At 60.3% G+C, this 16,597-nt stretch overlaps 1 protein-coding gene across 1 annotated transcript; it reads left to right on the top strand.

The window, feature by feature from the left end:
* The first annotated feature begins 2,576 nt into the window (after nt 1-2,576).
* ATG4B (autophagy related 4B cysteine peptidase) lies at nt 2,577-16,195 on the top strand. Its single transcript, XM_060015766.2, has 14 exons — nt 2,577-2,741; nt 3,770-3,871; nt 4,021-4,092; nt 5,678-5,776; nt 6,175-6,276; nt 6,530-6,598; nt 6,800-6,872; nt 9,013-9,092; nt 11,433-11,626; nt 12,116-12,194; nt 12,387-12,532; nt 13,708-13,764; nt 14,033-14,126; nt 15,037-16,195. Exons 1-14 carry the CDS (start codon nt 2,684-2,686, stop codon nt 15,108-15,110), a joined length of 1,299 nt encoding a protein of 432 aa, XP_059871749.1. The 5' UTR covers nt 2,577-2,683; the 3' UTR covers nt 15,111-16,195.
* The last annotated feature ends 402 nt before the right edge of the window (nt 16,196-16,597 follow it).

Here is a 16,597-nt window from a genome sequence, read left to right as displayed (position 1 = left end):
AGGAAACTGAGGCTTAGAGATTTGAGTCGGGTGTCATACAGCTAGCGTGTGGATTCTCTGTCTCCAAAATCAAATCTTAATACAAATTAGGAAGTTGAACACTGGAGGTGAATGGAATTCGGAAAAGTCTTTCATTTCTCCGTTACACAGGCTGAGCCGAAGGTCAGGGAGCTGGGGGTCCGGTCCAGGTGCCCCGGCCCGTGGCCTCGCGGGTGGGTGTCAGGAGGGAGGGTTGGTCCCGTCCTCTGCGCAGGCCCGCGGGGACTTTCTGACAGCGGCCCGGGAACGAGAAGCCCTCCGCTCGCCGCTCTTCTGGTTGAAGCCGCCGCAGGTCCGTCTCTGTGCTGCTTTCCGGGGTGGAAGCCTGAGGACAGTGAAGCAGCCCGGGAAGTGGCCGGCGGCCCTGCCCTTGCGAGCGGGCTCCGTTACCGGGTCCGGGTCTGGTAAAGTCACTCGGGCGGTGGACGTCGTCCCGGGTGTTGCACCTCCCTGTGGTCGCGGGCCTTGGAGACGAGGTCTCCTACCCGCTTCAGCGATGCCCCGCGTGCGCTGCCCATCGCCACCCAGTGAGGATCAGAGCTCTTCTTGTGTGTTGACGTGTTTCTTCCTCCCATGAGCCTCGAGGAAAGCAGCACCACTCCTGCTTTACCAGCGAGGAAACAGGCGCGGAGGGTTCCCACGGGGGGAGCGACGGACTTCTGGCCCCGCGCGCTGACCGGATGCTCTGCCCGGTGCCCCGTGTGGCCCGGAGAGGGGAGCAGGGCCTGCGGGGTGTCCGCGGCTGGTTCAAGAGGCAGGTGTGACCCGCACCCAACAGGGGGCAGGACTTGGGTGGTCCTGCCATCAGGAGGAACAGGGAGGTGTGGGCCCAGGGGACGTGGGGACCACCTGCATTGTCACCTCCCGGCTGCACCTGAGCTGCCGGGCCCTGCGGCTGCCACCTTGCCCATTTTTTCCCTTCAGGTGCCTCACGCAGTGAGGACTCTAAAGGCTGAGACTGCACAGCCGTCATTCTGTTAGTTACGGCAGGAAGCTCGGTGATGTGTTCTAACTTAATAGGTAGGACACCTGTTACTACCTTCCCTCTGAAGTTGGCTTTGTTGCCTATAAAGTTGGCTCATTACCCTGAGAGATGTGCCTGCTTTGCATGTGGTGTCTTTGGAGATGAAAAATCCCCTCCACTGCAGGGCGGCCGGCCGTCGTCACCTGGCTTTCAGAACGAACCTTGTTTCCTTCTCTTCCTTATCTGCTTGTCTCCCTCGTGGTGGTAGTTTTCTCACTGTGGGAAGCTAGGTGTCTCAGGAGTGTCTCAACAGTCCTTTGATGTGTGCCGCGTCCCTCTGTCGCTCAGAGCCTCCAGCGTTTAGAAGGCATGTCTGCCTTCAGTTCAAGGCTGCAGTCTCCTGGGGTCTCGGTCCAGCAGGGTGAGAGGTACAGTCCCACAGCGCTGTCAGTTGAAATCAGGTCTTGTTTGCGTGCTTTTTTCTTGGAGTCATCTTTGTGGGTTTTGAGCGTACGTATCGTTTAAGCCTCGAGGTCAGAGAAGGCCGTGCTTTCTGAAGATGTGGGGTGGCTTTCGAGGGGCAGCAGAGACACATGATGTTTTCAGCTCCTTGAAAAGGTAGAACTTTAACTCATCTCAACTCGGTTTTTATAATCACCTGCAGAAACAAGTAATCTTATGTAAAAAAGGGGAGAGAGAAACTTGGACATTAAATTATTTACCCCTGATCCCAAAGCGGCCTGGCTGACGTCGTCTGGAGAGGTGTGGACAAGCAGACACATCAGAGAGAAAAGAATGTCTGGAAAGACATGTTCCCTGCCTTGCACCCAGCCCTCTGGGCAGCAGAGCTTGCTCTGGAAGCACAGGACTCCTCTGACCCTGTAGGATTTCAGGTGAAAAGAAAAAAGGCAGAGCTGGGTCTGGGTTCCCAACGTTCGAGAATTCTATTTTTTTTTTCTTTTTGCAAGGGGGAGGATCCCTTTTTTTAAAAAAAATAATTATTTTTGGCTGCGTCAGGTCTTAGTTGCGGTATGGGGAATCTTTCGTTGCGGCTCGAGGGCTCAGTAGTTGCAGTGTGCGGGCTTAGTTGCCCCGCGGCATATGGCATCTTAGTACCCCGACCAGGGATCGAACCTGCGTCCACTGTATTGGAAGGCGTATTCTTAACCACTGGACACCAGGGAAGTCCCGGTTTGAGCATTCTTGAAGCGGTGAACACAGGGCCTTCTGTTGAAGCGGATTTGTTCGTTCAGTGAGCGCTGCTATCCCAGCCCTGTGACTGTGAATTTGCTGTGCATCCAGTTAATCCTTTTGGATGTAGTAGAATTGCTTGTCTTCGTCCTTGATGTTAGTGACACCAGCTGGTCTTGGAGCCTTTTGTCTGCCAGCCTCCTCGTGAGCCCCTCATGGGAAGGGTTTCAGGGACACTTCAGCGCTGCGCTGCTGGGCATCCTGTTATATGCTCCGCTTTATGGGTGAGGGGCTTTCCACACCAAGAGGCTAAGTGCCTGCTCGGGAACCTCCAGCCTGTGAAGGCCGGAGCTGGGAGGTTGTGGGATGCGGGCTGGCAGGGATGTGCGTGCAGCAGGACACTGTGAGGCCCTGAGACATCTGGGTGGGGTGCTGCGACCACCACGTGGAAAAGGATGAAGAAACCACAGGTGCGGCGTGGCTTCATTTATGGATCTACACATACAGGCTTCTGGAAGGAGAGTCAGTGCTGGGCACGAAGCTGAGGGTGATTTTTTACATTTTGTAGTCTTCGGGGTTTTTATTTTTTTTTTATAAATAGCATATGTCATTTTTACCGAAAGGTAGGGCTGTTGAAAAATAAACTCCGGTGTGGGGGAAACGCATTTAATATCTTTGATTTTCCAAAGAGTTGAGTGCAGGTGAAGGGTAAGAGAGCACTGTGGAGCTGGTGAGGCAGCAGCTGGGGAGATGGGGTACCTGGGACACACTGTGTGCCCCTCACCTCGCGGGCAGTGGCTGAGCTCTGTCGCCTCCGGGGCCGTGTGCAGAGGGAGGGTGTCCTCTGCCGGAGCTCCAGGGCGGTAGGGACACGGCCTCTCGAGCTTCTTTGTGGAAGCCACACGGAAGGGGGTGCTCACAGAGGAGGCGCTCAGGCCTTGGAGACACAGCAGGTGGACGCTGCTGCACGCACGGCACCTCCTTAGGAAGTCGGGGTGCGCCCCCCAGGTTCCAGGCCTCGCGGCACCCGGGACCTTGAAGGGCTTTGCACTAGTTTCAGGAGGTCAGTGTCCCTCCCAGGAGTAGTGCTCTGCCCCTCTGCTGCTCACTGCATTACGGCTCCTAACCCAGAAGTCGGGATGGCCTGGGAGCCCTGGGACGGCCAGGAGAGCTTGCTCGACCTTCTGTGCCATCTGGGGCCGTCCTCGTGTACAGAGATAAAGGTTTGGGCTCTTGTGTTTTTGTCTTTTTAGAGTTAAATTTAAACCAGTTAAGGGCTTAAATCAGGTGCCTTTTTTTCCCCTCCTTTCTGTGCCCTGGGCCTGGCCCCCAGCTGGTCTCTCACCCTTGGGTCTGCCAGACAATGACTCTGTCTTGAATTTGAGAGGCTCAGGAAGTGGGTGCAGGGCCGCTGCCGGGTCGCGAGTGTTTGATTTCTCAGTGTAGTGGTGTGGCTGGTGCACTGAGATGCAGAATTCCATGTGTGCTCTTTGTACGGAGATGCTGTAAATTATCTCTGATGTTGTTTTATGAAATCATAGAACTGTCATCAGAGTGTGTCTTTGCTTTCCATAGCTACTCTGACCTACGACACTCTCCGATTTGCTGAGTTTGAAGATTTCCCCGAAACCTCGGAGCCTCTTTGGATCCTGGGTAGAAAGTACAGCATCTTCACAGGTACCAGCCCTGCCGGAGCCTGCTGTGCTCTGCGTGCTCAGTCTGCAGAAAGGACTGTTTGGTGGTGGTAGTTATCTGCTGTCTCTGTAACAAGTGCCCTGGAAACTGACGGCTGTGTGTGCATGTTTCTTCTCTCGAACGCTCTCTAGAAAAGGACGAGATCTTGGCCGATGTGGCGTCGAGACTTTGGTTTACATACAGGAAGAACTTCCCGGCCATTGGTGAGTACTGTTTGTTACAACATGGGATGAAGCGCATGTGATTCAAGAGGAAAACTTGGGTTTCTAGCTTTGACTTCAGTGTGTCAAGTACTTGTCACTTGGTGTCATCCTGAGGCAACCCTAGTTAAATAAACCGGCTGAGGTCTTGCGCCTGGTGGTGGTAGAGCTGGATTCCAAACCCAGGGCCCCTGATTCTGCTGAGGCAGTGCTGTTTCTGACTGTAAGCCACACTCTGTTACTGGGGCCTAAAATCTGGATAATGGGTCATGACCGGCATTGGAAACGTAGAGCAGAACGGGGCGGGAAGCGGTGTGGCACGTCACGGTCGCGCTGCAGCCTGCTGCTCCCGGGGGGCTCGTGTGCCTGTGCATCTGGTGTTGTCCTGCGTCGTAGCTGTACAGCGTGCTTCTTGCTGTTGGTCCAGGATGTTGGGACGCCCTTGCTCCGTACCCGTTGCCTTTTCTAGTATCTCCCACACCTAGTTGTGGTGGGAGCTGAAGGTGGATGTGACGTGTTTCACGTGATACGAAAGCATGTTCCATTGAAGTGATTCTCCTCGCGGTACCCCTGGAGGTGGACAGATGGGGCCTGGCTCCGCGCCTGGCCTCTGCCAGTCAGAGAACCCCAGGCCGAGGTTTGGGACCAGGAGGCGGCCCTGCCTTGGCGGCCTGTCTCGATTGGTCCCACTGCTAGATGTGCTTCCATCCGTCCCCCAGAGCTCGACGTCTGGGAACACTGGAAGGTAGGGGGTGTGGCCATCATCACCAGGGTTAGTGTCTAGTGACAGGGCTTGTCAGACATGCTCGGGAAATGTTGGTTCATCCAGCAAAAGTTCTCCTTTCACCCCTACTTGGCCCTGGACTCAGGGGTGGGGTCGCCTGGCCTGTGAGGCTCACTGTGTGGTCGGGAGGACAGACACCTGACCTACAGCGTCCTGAACCCATAGGTGTCTGAACCCACAGGGGCAGGGCAGGCTGGAGGGCAGCCCTGTGTTTGGAAAAGCCATCGGGTGGAGCGTGGTGGCTCTCCCGGCCGTGTGGTCTGTGTCGGCCTTGGCCGCGTGGAGCCGACCGTGTGGGGCGTGGGTGGGTGGCTGGGGCTGTTTCTGCACACCTGGCTCTGCCTCCCCCAATCCCACCGCTGCCCCGGGAGGCGGGCCTTGTCCCCTGCGCGTGTGTGCGGGAGGGGCTGCCAGAGGGGCAGGCAAAGGATGCAGCCCCCCCACGGTGGCCCGCGTGGTCTCAGCGCTGTTTCCTGTCATCTTAGGGCCTGTCTTGCGCACACCTGGTACCGCGGTGCCCAGCGTCAGAGTCTCCCTGTGCCCTGGCCGGTGGGCAGCGTTTTCCGCGTTACTCATGAGGCTGAGCATCTTTCCATGTTTCCAGACATTCTTTTCTCTCTGTGACTTGTTCACGTCTTGGCCCATTTTGAGGGGGTTGTTAGGACGTTTCACTTCCCAGCAAACGCAGCCTTGGTGTGAGCAGGTTCACGTGGCATGTGTCGCCTGACGCGGAGGTGACCCGTGCGTGGGCTCCTGGCCTCGGTCTGACGGTGAGTGCCTCTCTCTCTCTGTCCTCCACGGCAGGGGGCACCGGCCCCACCTCGGACACGGGCTGGGGCTGCATGCTGCGGTGTGGACAGATGATCTTTGCCCAAGCCCTGGTGTGCCGGCACCTGGGCCGAGGTGAGTCAGCCTGGGGCGGCCACGTCCGCAGGAAGCCAGGAGGGTGGTGGGGCCAGGTCGGCGGGAGTGGGTCACCACGAGACGCTTTAGGATTTGGGGTTTCCTTCAGCGACGACCCAGTGGTTCTCGTCGGTTAGAGAAAGGGGCTTTAAAGAAATGTTGATAAACGTTTGTCTTGTAGAAATTATTTTTAAACTACTGAGCCATTCTCTCCTTTCTGTATGGATTTGTCTTGATGTGTTGGCATCTGTGTATTTGAAATCCCGGAGAACTCGGTTCTTAAATTTAGAAAGGTTCACGAGAGGTTTGGATACCACGAGTGCCTTGAGTGCCTTAGAGAAATGAAACCTTCTTGCCTGTATTTTGGTGAGACTGAACTTCGTCTGTGTCTTCCGTAGACTGGAGGTGGACGCGGCGGACGAGGCAGCCGGACAGCTACTTCAGCGTCCTGCACGAGTTCCTGGACAGGAAGGACAGCTGCTACTCCATCCACCAGATAGGTGGGGGGTGGCAGCGCGCCGGGCCCATGCCTCGGGACGCTGCGGCGTCGGGTCCCCGAGAGCTCTGGCGTGCTGTGAGGCGCAGGCCAGCAGGGTGGGGACGGCCCTGGGCCAGTGGTGAAGTGCTGTGAGACGCCCCGTCTCTGGACACCAACTTGGTGACCTTGGACGCTGGTCCTCCCGGGCTCCGGCCGGCAGTCCGGGCGCTCCTGTGTCTTAATCCAGCTTCTGAGCGTCGTGTCTCCACCTGTAGACGGAGGTGCGGGTAGAGCCCTGAACTCGCTCGCCTGGGCCATGTCCCCAGTCCTGCTGCCCGGTGCAGGTCGGTGGGGAGGGGACACCTTGAGGAGTCTGTCCCTTTGGGAGGACGTGTCCTGGTGCCAGTCAGGAGCTCGTGCCCAAGGCAGGCTTCCTGTGACGCGCGCCTCACGCCACACGTGCTGGGATCGGCCTCTGTGAGGCGCAGGGAGGGGTGTGGGGGTGGCGGGGCACGTGTGCCGCTGACCGGCTCTGTTTCCTGCAGCACAAATGGGAGTCGGCGAGGGCAAGTCCATCGGCCAGTGGTACGGGCCCAACACCGTTGCCCAGGTCCTCAAGTAGGTGCCGAGCGCGCTCCTGCCCCCCCTGCAGGGTGGCACGGGTGCCTGGGGTGCTCAGCCTTGCCTCAGTCTTTGCTGCTGAAGGAAATAAGGGGTTTCGTCCTCTTTTCAGGACCCTCAGGAGGGTCCTCAGAGGTGACCGTGCCGGTGGTCTCGCGAATTGGGATTTCCGTTTCTAGTGAGGCTGAATGCCTTCATCCAGATGCAGCCACTGGATCGGGCCTTTGCTCCTTGTGTGTCGCGTCCTCTCCTGTGCCATGGTGTCTGGTGGCCTGGGAAGTGGGAAGTGGTCGTGGGGTGACGACACTCAGGCGGGCAGCCTGTGGCCGCCTTGGGCCTCCGCCTCTGCTCCCGCCCATCCCCTTGCCTTGAGACCACTGTCTTCAGCCTTGGCTCCCCGCGCGTCCGCCTCGCGCCTCTGCCGCCTGCTCCCGCGCTGCAGGGGTCCCCGTGGGCGCCTCCCTTTGCCCCTGGGCCCAGCGTGAGCCTCCTCACCTGCTGCTGGGGTCAGTTCCTGGGGTCTAGGACACTTGCTCCGCTTCCTGTCCAGCTTCCAGCTGATCCCCAAGCCCACTGTGTCTGTGTCTCCTTGCCCAGCCCCTGGGATTTCCAGCCCCCACTGCCCTTTAGCGTCCTGGCCCAGCCCCGCTGCCCTGAAGCAGCCCGGTCGAGGTCACAGTCAGTTCCATCATCATGTCCCAAGGCCGAGTTTCAGCCCCGACTTATTCAGCTGTCTACAGGCAGCCCCCGGTGTGGGTGCTTGCCGCGCTCCTTGGAAACCTGGGCTGCTCAGCTGTCCTCTTCTGTCCATCTGGTCGCCGGCACTGCTGAGCCCTGCGGGCTTGTCTCGCGCCTTTGGTCGCGGCTTTTCACCTCCTGTTTGCGCACGCGCAGCTCCTGATTTGTCCCAACTCCAGACTCACAACCAGACGCTTATTCGGCAGTGCCCCTCAGATGCCCAAGGGGCACGTTGACCTAATAGCCCAGACCCAGAGCTGGCCCTGCCCTCTGCTCCAGTGCAGCCCACTGCTCCTACAGGAACGCAGCACCACCCTTCCAGGGGCTCAGGCCAAAAGCTGAGCACAGCCCACCCGCGTGTGCCCGAGCTCTGAGCAGTGCTCTCTGCCCCCCTGGCCCCTCCCTCGCCGCCTTCTCTCTCTACCATCCTGGCGTCTCCCTCCAAACTGCAGCAGAGTCTGCAGCAGAGTCACATCCTCAAACACGGTGGCCATCTGTTCCTCTTCTCTCAGCTGTCCTGGGGTTTCCCGCTGCTCCCGGGAGGGCGGCAGGCACAGGCCAGCATGCCGGCCCTGTCCTCCCCCTGCAGTGCTGTGCCCTTCGCCTGGAGCGCCCCCCAAGGCCTTCCGCGTTGCTCCCCGGGCCTCTGCGCCGAGGCCTCTCCCACCCAGGCCTCCCTGCGCCTGCGTCAGAGGAGCGCCCTCCCCTCTGCCCCTGCTCTGTGCTTTCCCCAGGCACTTAGCTCCCCTGGAGTGCCAGCCTCTCCTGGGACTTGGTTTCCTGTGTGTCCGCGTCTCTCAGCACGGGGACCCACCTGGCCCTCGGTGAGCCCGGGAGGGAGGGGAGGGAGGTAGCCGGTGGAGCCCTACAGGTGGCATCCGCTCTGGCCTTCCCACCAGGAGACCAGGGGCCTCCGCCCTCCACCCGTGTCCCCAGGTGCGCTGGGTGCGCTCTCACCTGGGGAGCCCCTGCACAGCCCCTAAGGTGAGCTCAGAGGCCTTCCCGTCGTGCCTTCGGTCGCGGAATCTGCTCTTCTTTCAGAACCGTAATTCCTCGGCCACAGTGACCCACCCAGCACGGTGACTCCCTGCTGGGCTCTCTGTCACCCGCAGGTTCTCTGTGAGAACTCAAGCCGGCCGTTGGCTCAGGGGCCCTGGGGGATACAACGGGGCTGGGCCTGCCTCGGGCAGTGTCCGAGACCTGGGCTTACATTCTGGTTGTTGCCCGTGTCCAGCCTGATCGGGAAGTGGCACCCCGGCAGGCTCCTGCACAGGACCTGCCCTGCACGATGGCGGCTGGGTGTGGCAAGCGTGGGGCCCGGGCGAGAAGAAGCGGCCGGCAGAGGCCACAGGTCTTCGAGCTGTGAAGGCTCATCAGTGTGTTCTGCCCTCTCTGGTAGGAAGCTCGCCGTCTTCGACACGTGGAGCGCCCTGGCCGTTCACGTAGCGATGGACAACACGGTGGTGATGGAGGACATCAGTAAGTGAGCCAGAGCGCGATGTCGTGGCAGACGGGACCAGGGCAGCTCGCTTCCCTGCCTGGCCCGTGGGCCCTTGAGGGCGGTGCCGGCCAGGCTGAGCGGAAGGCCACTTGGTGCCCACGCTGCCTCTGCGTCTTCGTTACAAATAATTGACGCCTGTGTGCTGAGTTCAACTGCAAGGCCCTGTGTGTGCCCTGATGCGCCATGAAGAAGGGCGATTCACACTGGCCCTGGCCATCTCGTCTTGCGGCCATGCCAGGCGCTACTGGAAGTGTTTAGAATTCTGAGGAGTACCTGGGTTCGTGAGGTCTCCTGATGGAAAAGCAGAGAATTTAGACACGTTGACAATGCTAATGGGGCTAGAAAACTACAAATGGGGGCCTGGTGCAGCCAGAAACCCACCCCTTACTAACAGGGCATTTGTATGGGCCAGGCCACGCGAGGATGCAGGGAGCCCCGAGCTCAGCAACGACAGTCCTGCTTCCCTGCGCTTGTTCCAGAGGCACCAGAGGGGCCGCGCTAGTGGCGACCATCTAGTCAGCAAGGAAAATGTTCTCATCACAAAAGAGCCTCAGAATCAGCGAAGCAAAACTTATAGTAAATTAAGAGAGACAGTATGGCAGATCGAGTATGTAAAAATAAAGTTACAAGGATGTGAATAATACAGTAAGAGCGTTTAGCGGAACATGTGTCAAACCCTAGATTCTGGTAGCAGAACATACCTTTTCAGAAATGTCCATGGGACATTTATATAAACTAATGCAGAGTACATAGAAAAAAGGACAAACTCTTACTACCTAGAAATGTCAAACTTCTGTTTTAGCTTTTGGGTCAAAAAGAGTCAAGTTTACAGACTACATATCAGAATCTGATGTGTACTGAACTCAGGAGAAAACACGTACCTTTAATACTGGTGACCAGATCATAAAAAGTGAAGATGAATGGGCATCCTGCAGTTCAGCTCAGTTCTGGCCCTGTCTGCACACCTGGAGGTGGCATCAGACCCACAGACTGGCCCCCGCCCCCAACTTAAGACCCCAGTGGCCAGTGCAGGTGGTCACCTGTGCTTCCGACAGACTGGCTATGGGTTGGAGGTTCCCACGCCCGTCTCCTTGGCTCTGTTACTTTGCTGGAGCGGCTGGGAGATCCAGGAGCACGTCACTCACTAGGCCACAGGTGTGTTTAAGGACACACCGCAGGAGCAGCCCGATGGAGGAGATGTATGTGCCTGGGCCTTCTGGAGTTTGTGGAGGCTTCGTGACACAGGCCCGTTTAGGTTTGGATCGGGCCTGTTGACCAGGAGCGTGCCTGGTGGCGGTGTCCACGGTAGAGCGACCCGGAAACGGCTTGCTCCCTGTCAGTAGCGCTGCCTCGGTCACCTGTTCAGGACGCACCCCTGGTGCCTAGCGGCTCGCGAGTGATCTGGCGGGGATACGTCACACGCACTGAGGATGTACTACGTCGGGTCTGAAACGGTGGTGTCTCTAGTGCGTGCACCCCTTCCAGTTTATCTGCTGGCGCTCTTCTTGGGAAGAGCCCTCTGTTCTCCCCTCTGCCCTCACCTTATTTACATTTGGAAGACCTGTTTTTAGAGCCAGCAGCTTCCTGGATTCTGTTTTTAATTCAAGGTGTTATCCCTTATGGTCATTATTTATTCCTTGTCCCAAATTCGGCTGCCTCTTTGACAGAGTCCTGTCGTTTTTGTTGTTCAGCGTTCTCTTTCTGGCATTAACTAGACTCAGGCTCACCTGGTACATTCCCTGCCTCATCCCTGGAATCAGACATTTTCCCCCTGGTTCCTTTTAGTGGGGAAAGGTGTTTAGGAACCACGGATGGGGTGCCTGGTGTGCTTGGGGTACTGGAGTGGCTCTCTCCTACCACTGAACCCCGTAGTTAATCCGATTATTGAAGGATTACCCAGTGTGTTTAGACAGAAGAATAAGGAAGGAGAAAAGTTATCGCTCGTTGCTGTCCTTGCTGAGGGGGGACCAGAGGGGCCCTGGGTCAGTGCTGCGTCCACCGGGCTGGTGGCTCTGTGGTGCTTGTCTTATTATTGCTTCTAAGATGCATGTAAATGTTTTCTTGCATTATTTTGTGTGTATGCTTTATTTCACAATAAAAAATTTAAGTTAAACGCATAGAAAATGTGCAAATTTATTTTTTTTCCTCTCGGCAGCAGGGTTAGTGTTATACTTTATTTTCCAAGTTTGAGGTGTACTTCAAGTACTTGACTTTTTTATACTCGTTTCCTGTTAACAGTGTAAATCCTGTAACTGTTTCTCTTGGGTGAACTTCTGCCTACTTCGTTTAGCCCATAAAAGCACGTGTCCCTTTTTCAGGAAGGTTGTGCGGGAGCAGCCTGCCTTGTGCCGGGGCCGCAGCGCTTCCTGCAGGTTCCGAGCCGCGCTGTAACGGGCTCCCGGCCGGCCCTGAGGTCGCCAGCAGGCCGTCACCATGGAGACCACTGGTGCTGCTGGTCCCGCTGCGCCTGGGGCTCACGGACATCAATGCGGCCTACGCGGAGACCCTGAAGGTGGGTCTGTGCTGGCCGGTGCCCTCCCGCCTGTCTTCCCTGCCCACCGGGGGGCTGAGGCCCCGCGTCCTCGCGAAAGCACTAGCTGTCTCCGTCTTGTCCGTTCCAGCCCTCTGACCGCCCTGCGGGCCCCCGGCCCCCGCCAGCTCACTCGTCCCTGCTGCCACCTCCCGCAGCCCTTGCCCCTCTTGCTGACGTGGAGCTGCTGGCCTCCCGTCTCCATCTCCACCCCCCGCCCCCACGGTGCGCCGGCCACTCCCTGCGCCTGTCCGCCCGGCGTGTGTGCAGGCTGGGCCGACCCTGTCTGCGCCTCCCCAGCCTCCCCTTGTCCCTTCCGGCTGCCCGGGGCTTTCCTGAGGACCTGCAGCCTCGGCGTCCGGAACCCGCACGCTGTGGGTCTGGTCTTCGTCTGCGGTTGTCCGCACCTGGTGCTGCAGGGGGAGCGGGAAGCCCCTCGCTCAGTGGCCCGGCCTGTCTTCCGCCCCGCAGCACTGCTTCATGATGCCCCAGTCCCTGGGCGTGATCGGAGGGAAGCCCAACAGTGCCCGCTACTTCATCGGCTACGTGGGTGAGTGGGGTCTGCAGTGACGTCGGAGGAAGGGGCGTGGTCTCTCGGGCAGCCCCCCCCCCACTTGACAGGCAGTGTGCCCCCACCTGGCCGGTGCGACGTGTGCCCTTTTCCCGTCCAGCCACGTGGCGCTGGTGGCTGTGGTGAGGCAGCTCTGTCGGCCTCCCGCTGACCTGCCTGCTGCCCGCCCAGGTGAGGAACTCATCTACCTGGACCCTCACACCACGCAGCCAGCCCTGCAGGCCTCTGAGCACTGCCCGATCCCGGACGAGAGCTTCCACTGCCAGCACCCGCCCAGCAGGATGAGCATCGCAGAGCTCGACCCGTCCATCGCCGTGGTGCGTCCCCCGCTTGGTCCCACTGTCGCCAGCTGCACGCGCGTGTGCCCGGGTGTCCCGAGGCATTTGTGCCCAGTCCTGCTGCTGCTTTAGGATGAGAAGGAAGGCATCCCCGTTTCTGTAATCTCAGCGTTTTGGAATAAGTATTATGCTCACGTGGCTTAGAACTCAAAGGAGCACGAAGGGCTGACGGCAGCCTCAGGTGCGGCCCAGGCAGGCATGTGCACGTGAGAGTGTCCCGCGTCGCTGCCCTGCAGCACCCCTGCGGGGCTTCTTGGTCTGTCTTCACTCTTTAGAGTAGCCCAGTCTGCACAGCGGTCCCTAGGAATGAACCTCCTCGCTTGCTCTCTTCTGATTACACGGCTGGAATTGTTGGTTGTTCTCAAAATAGGTTTGAAAGAGGCCAAAAACACCTATAGGAATCATAACACCCCTAGGGGAGTGATTAACTGAGTTGTGGACACGACGAGGCACTCGGTCCTGAGAAGGGACGACCCCAGACGCACCGCCCATGGGTCTCGGTCGCGCCCTGAGGTCGGTGGCAGCGGGCTGGCGCGTGGGGGCTCCGCTGTCACAGGAGGCCCCCCCCCCCCCGCTGTGAGCTCGTGAACATCAGGTCAGGTGGGAGCGCGCATCCTGGCTCTCGTGGCCGCGGAGGACGGCTGCTCCGGGGAAACAGGCCTCCGTCTTCCGGCCACATCCCGCGTGTTCTCACACCAGGGCCCTGAGAAGAGCCCCGAGTGCCTCTCTGGTTCCCCAGCTTCTTTTTCTCCACGTGGCGGGTTGAGCATTCCCAGTAGCTCATCCCAACCCTGGAGCCCTGCAGACGGTAGCTCCAGGGGGACGGGGTCCGCACGTCTGGTGTCCCCTCGGGAGGGGTCCGCTTATCCCCTTGTGCCGCATGCTGTGGGCCACTAAGGCCTGCGGCCCAGCCCCAGGGGCATGGGGAGGGGCGCGCTCTCTGCTTTGCCCTGACTTGTCATTGTGACCGGCTCACTCCCCGGTCAGTCCAGGCACAGGGCGAGGGTAGAGCTGTGGACGCAGCCCACAGAGGGGCGTAGGGGCTGGAGAGGCGAAGGGGGCCGGGTGTGCGGTGGCCACCACGCCCAGGACGCGCACGGCGGCCGGCGGGTGGGGCGTGTGTGCCACTCGCTTCCTGCTGGCTTTGGTTTCAGGGCTTTTTCTGTGGGACCGAGGACGACTTTAACGACTGGTGCCAGCAAGTGAAAAAGGTTGGTGGGGCCCCGCCCCCGCGCGGGTCTGAGGGTCCTTCCTCCCCTGCTCCGCGGTGCTCGGCTGCACCGCGTCTCGCGCGCTTTGCCTGGTCCTTGGACGCCAGGTGCGTCCTTGCTGTGATCAAAGCGCGGGGCCAGACTCTGCTGGAGGCTCACTGGGATTTCCAGTCCCGAGTCTGGGTGGTGAGGGGTGGCGGGCTTCCTGCCTGCGCACGGCGCCTCCCTCCGCCCACGGGGCCCCTGACGCGCTGTGTCCTGCTGACAGCTGTCCCTCCTTGGAGGCGCGCTGCCAATGTTTGAGCTGGTGGAGCGGCAGCCTTCCCACTTGGCCTGTCCTGACGTCCTGAACTTGTCCTTAGGTGAGTCCGGATGCCCCAGGGCCCCGTCTCAGGTGGGGACGGGGGCGTCCCCTGTCTTGAGGCTGGGGGTGCTGCCTGCGTGATGCTTCTGCCCCGCCCTCCACCTCCCCAGGTCCCGTCCCAGTTGCCTTTGACCTTTCACGCTGTGCGGCCCCTCGGCAGCCCCTCGTGAGTGGGACCAGGGACGCTGCTGGTGCTGCCCTCCCTCCTCCCACCCGCGTGGGGCAGCACACCCGCAGCCCACCCGGGCCCTCCCGCGCTCCTCCCGTGGCCCCTGGTCCTGACAGCCGGACCAGGCCAGGCTTCCTGTGCTGATGTGGCATAGGTGGCTCCGTCCCCACTGCCCGGTGGCTCTGGGCTTGGGGGCGCCTCCCCCAGAGTGCATCAAGTACGTGGCACGTGGGGAAAGGGGACCCACCGGGGGGCCCTGAGCACATAGGGACTGCCCTGGGGAGGACTACAGACCACGCCTCACGGGAACCGCGGGGGTCGGGGTGCCAGCGCCAGACTCAGGACAGATGCCCCACCACACCCGGCTGGTGCAGGGGGCGGGCACCCCTCCTGGGATGGGACCCTTGCCCTCCGGGCCCCCGTTGCTTCCCTCTGGGCTCTGGTGAGGGGCGTGTCTGCCCCCAGCTGCACATGCCCTCACCCGCCCAGGCCCTTGTCCCTGTGCTCACAGGGCAAGAACTCCTCTCCCACCTGCTCGGACCCCCCGCCCGGGAGGAGGGCGCCTCAGCCAGGTGGTCCAGGCACCCTCCGGCCTCCCTCCGCGCCCTGGCCGGTCCGGCGCTGGGCAGGACCGCTCCTTCGTGGGGCGGGTGTGCTCACATGGGCCCTTGCTCCTCGGCCCGCACCCCAGGCTGAGCCACGCCTGGCACCTGCTGAGGTTTTGTCGTGTTCCTTCTAGATGCTTCTGACGTAGAGCGACTGGAAAGATTCTTTGACTCAGAAGATGAAGACTTTGAAATCTTGTCCCTTTGAGGATCCTGCAGTTGGGGGACGGTCTCACTGGCCCTGCAGGGGCGCTCGGCCGCCGCATCTCATCCCGCCCGCCGCCGCCCGCCCGCCTGCCGCCCACAGAGGCCCGCGCCGCTGGAGACCCAAGCGCCAGACACGCACGAGGGGCTCTCCCGCCACACTGCCAGCCCTGCCCGGCCCCGCTTCCTCCTGGGCTCCAGGCCCGGGTTCGCTTTGGAATTAAAGTCCTGTTTGAAGTTTCGTGACGGACATGGCTTCTGTTGGGCGTGTCCTGAGCCAGGCTCCGAAGACGTGGCCTCCAGGGCCATCGCGGCGGGAGAAGGGGCCGAGGAACCACGGCCCGGGCCTCCTCGCATTGGGAGGAGAGGAGCAAGGGGTGGGGGCGGTGAGGCCCAAAGACATCGCCGTGCAGGTGGCACCGGGACAGACGCGCCGCCAGAGCCGCAGGTGAGGCCGTGGGGCCCCCGAGCTGCTGCTTGCCTGTCGCTCCAGCATCCCCGGGGCCTTCTTCCGCCTCCCGGTCAGCGAGGCTTCGGATGGTTTGGGGCCGGAGGGTCAAACCTCAGCTTTGTGCCTCTGCCCCTCGCGCCCGCTGGAGACCTTCTGGACGGACGCCAGCACCCGCCTCCTTCATTCAACCCGTGTTCTGGGCCCCGGGCACCGCCGCACGCAGTGGCTTTTGTCCCACCAGGGAGCGCAGGCGGGGGTTTGGGAGCCCAGGAGGTGGCAGCCTTCTCCCCGGGGGCCTTCCTTGCGGAGCCCTCGCTGGCCCAGTGAGCGAGCAGAGGGCATCCCGGCCCCCCAGGTGTTGCCGACGTGAGTGCTTCCCTCCATCTCCCATTCTCTCTCCCCTTCATCCCCCCATCATCCATCAGGTCGAGTTGGGTGGGAAGGTTTCCATTCCTTCTGCTGCGCCGCTGCTGGCAGGGCCGGGGGTCTCGCTGCAGCTCCTGCTGGCAGCACGGACGGCGGAGGTGGGGGCCACCCTGAGCAGCGGGGGCTGTGTCTCGCGTGTGTCGGGAAAGGATTACTGAGGAGCGCTCACTCTTAGCCGTACAGTGCGCGATTCTTAATGGCAAATAATAACAGTTTCAATAGAAAACAAGGTTCGTCTGTGTCTTGATTTTCTCGGAGATATTTTCGGAGCTGTAGTTGGACATGGTAAGAATGAGAACAAGTGTTTTCTAAGCTCACGAGGGTTCTGAGGAAGGACTTGGTGGATGGACACGCTGAGCTCGTTTGTTGCCAGACCTCCTATTTGGACCTGGTTCCGCGACACTGATTCTCGACTCTCTCTGACTCGTGTGGTTTGCGTTGAAAGCAAAAAATGCAGGGGAGGGGCTTCCCTGGTGGCGCAGTGGTGGAGAGTCCGCCTGCCGGTGCAGGGGACATGGGTTCGTGCCCCGGTCCGGGAAGATCCCACATGCCACGGAGTGGCTGGGCCCGTGAGCCATGGCCGCTGAGCCTGCGTGTCTGGAGCCTGTGCTCCG

This window comes from Delphinus delphis, chromosome 7, assembly GCF_949987515.2.
Source record: "Delphinus delphis chromosome 7, mDelDel1.2, whole genome shotgun sequence".
Taxonomy (NCBI): Eukaryota; Metazoa; Chordata; class Mammalia; order Artiodactyla; family Delphinidae; genus Delphinus; species Delphinus delphis.
The sequence above is the reverse complement of the archived record's forward strand: the minus strand, read 5'-3'. Positions and strand labels throughout refer to the sequence as shown.

What these genes read in the sequence shown, in the direction of transcription:
- ATG4B (XM_060015766.2), top strand. Translation starts at nt 2,684, where the DNA reads ATGGATCTACACATACAGGCTTCTGGAAGGAGAGTCAGTGCTGGGCAC. An exon ending in AGTCCTGCTGCCCGGTGCAG is followed by an intron (nt 6,599 to 6,799) that starts GTCGGTGGGGAG and finishes TGTTTCCTGCAG; the next exon opens with CACAAATGGGAGTCGGCGAG. An exon ending in GGTGCCAGCAAGTGAAAAAG is followed by an intron (nt 13,765 to 14,032) that starts GTTGGTGGGGCC and finishes TCCTGCTGACAG; the next exon opens with CTGTCCCTCCTTGGAGGCGC.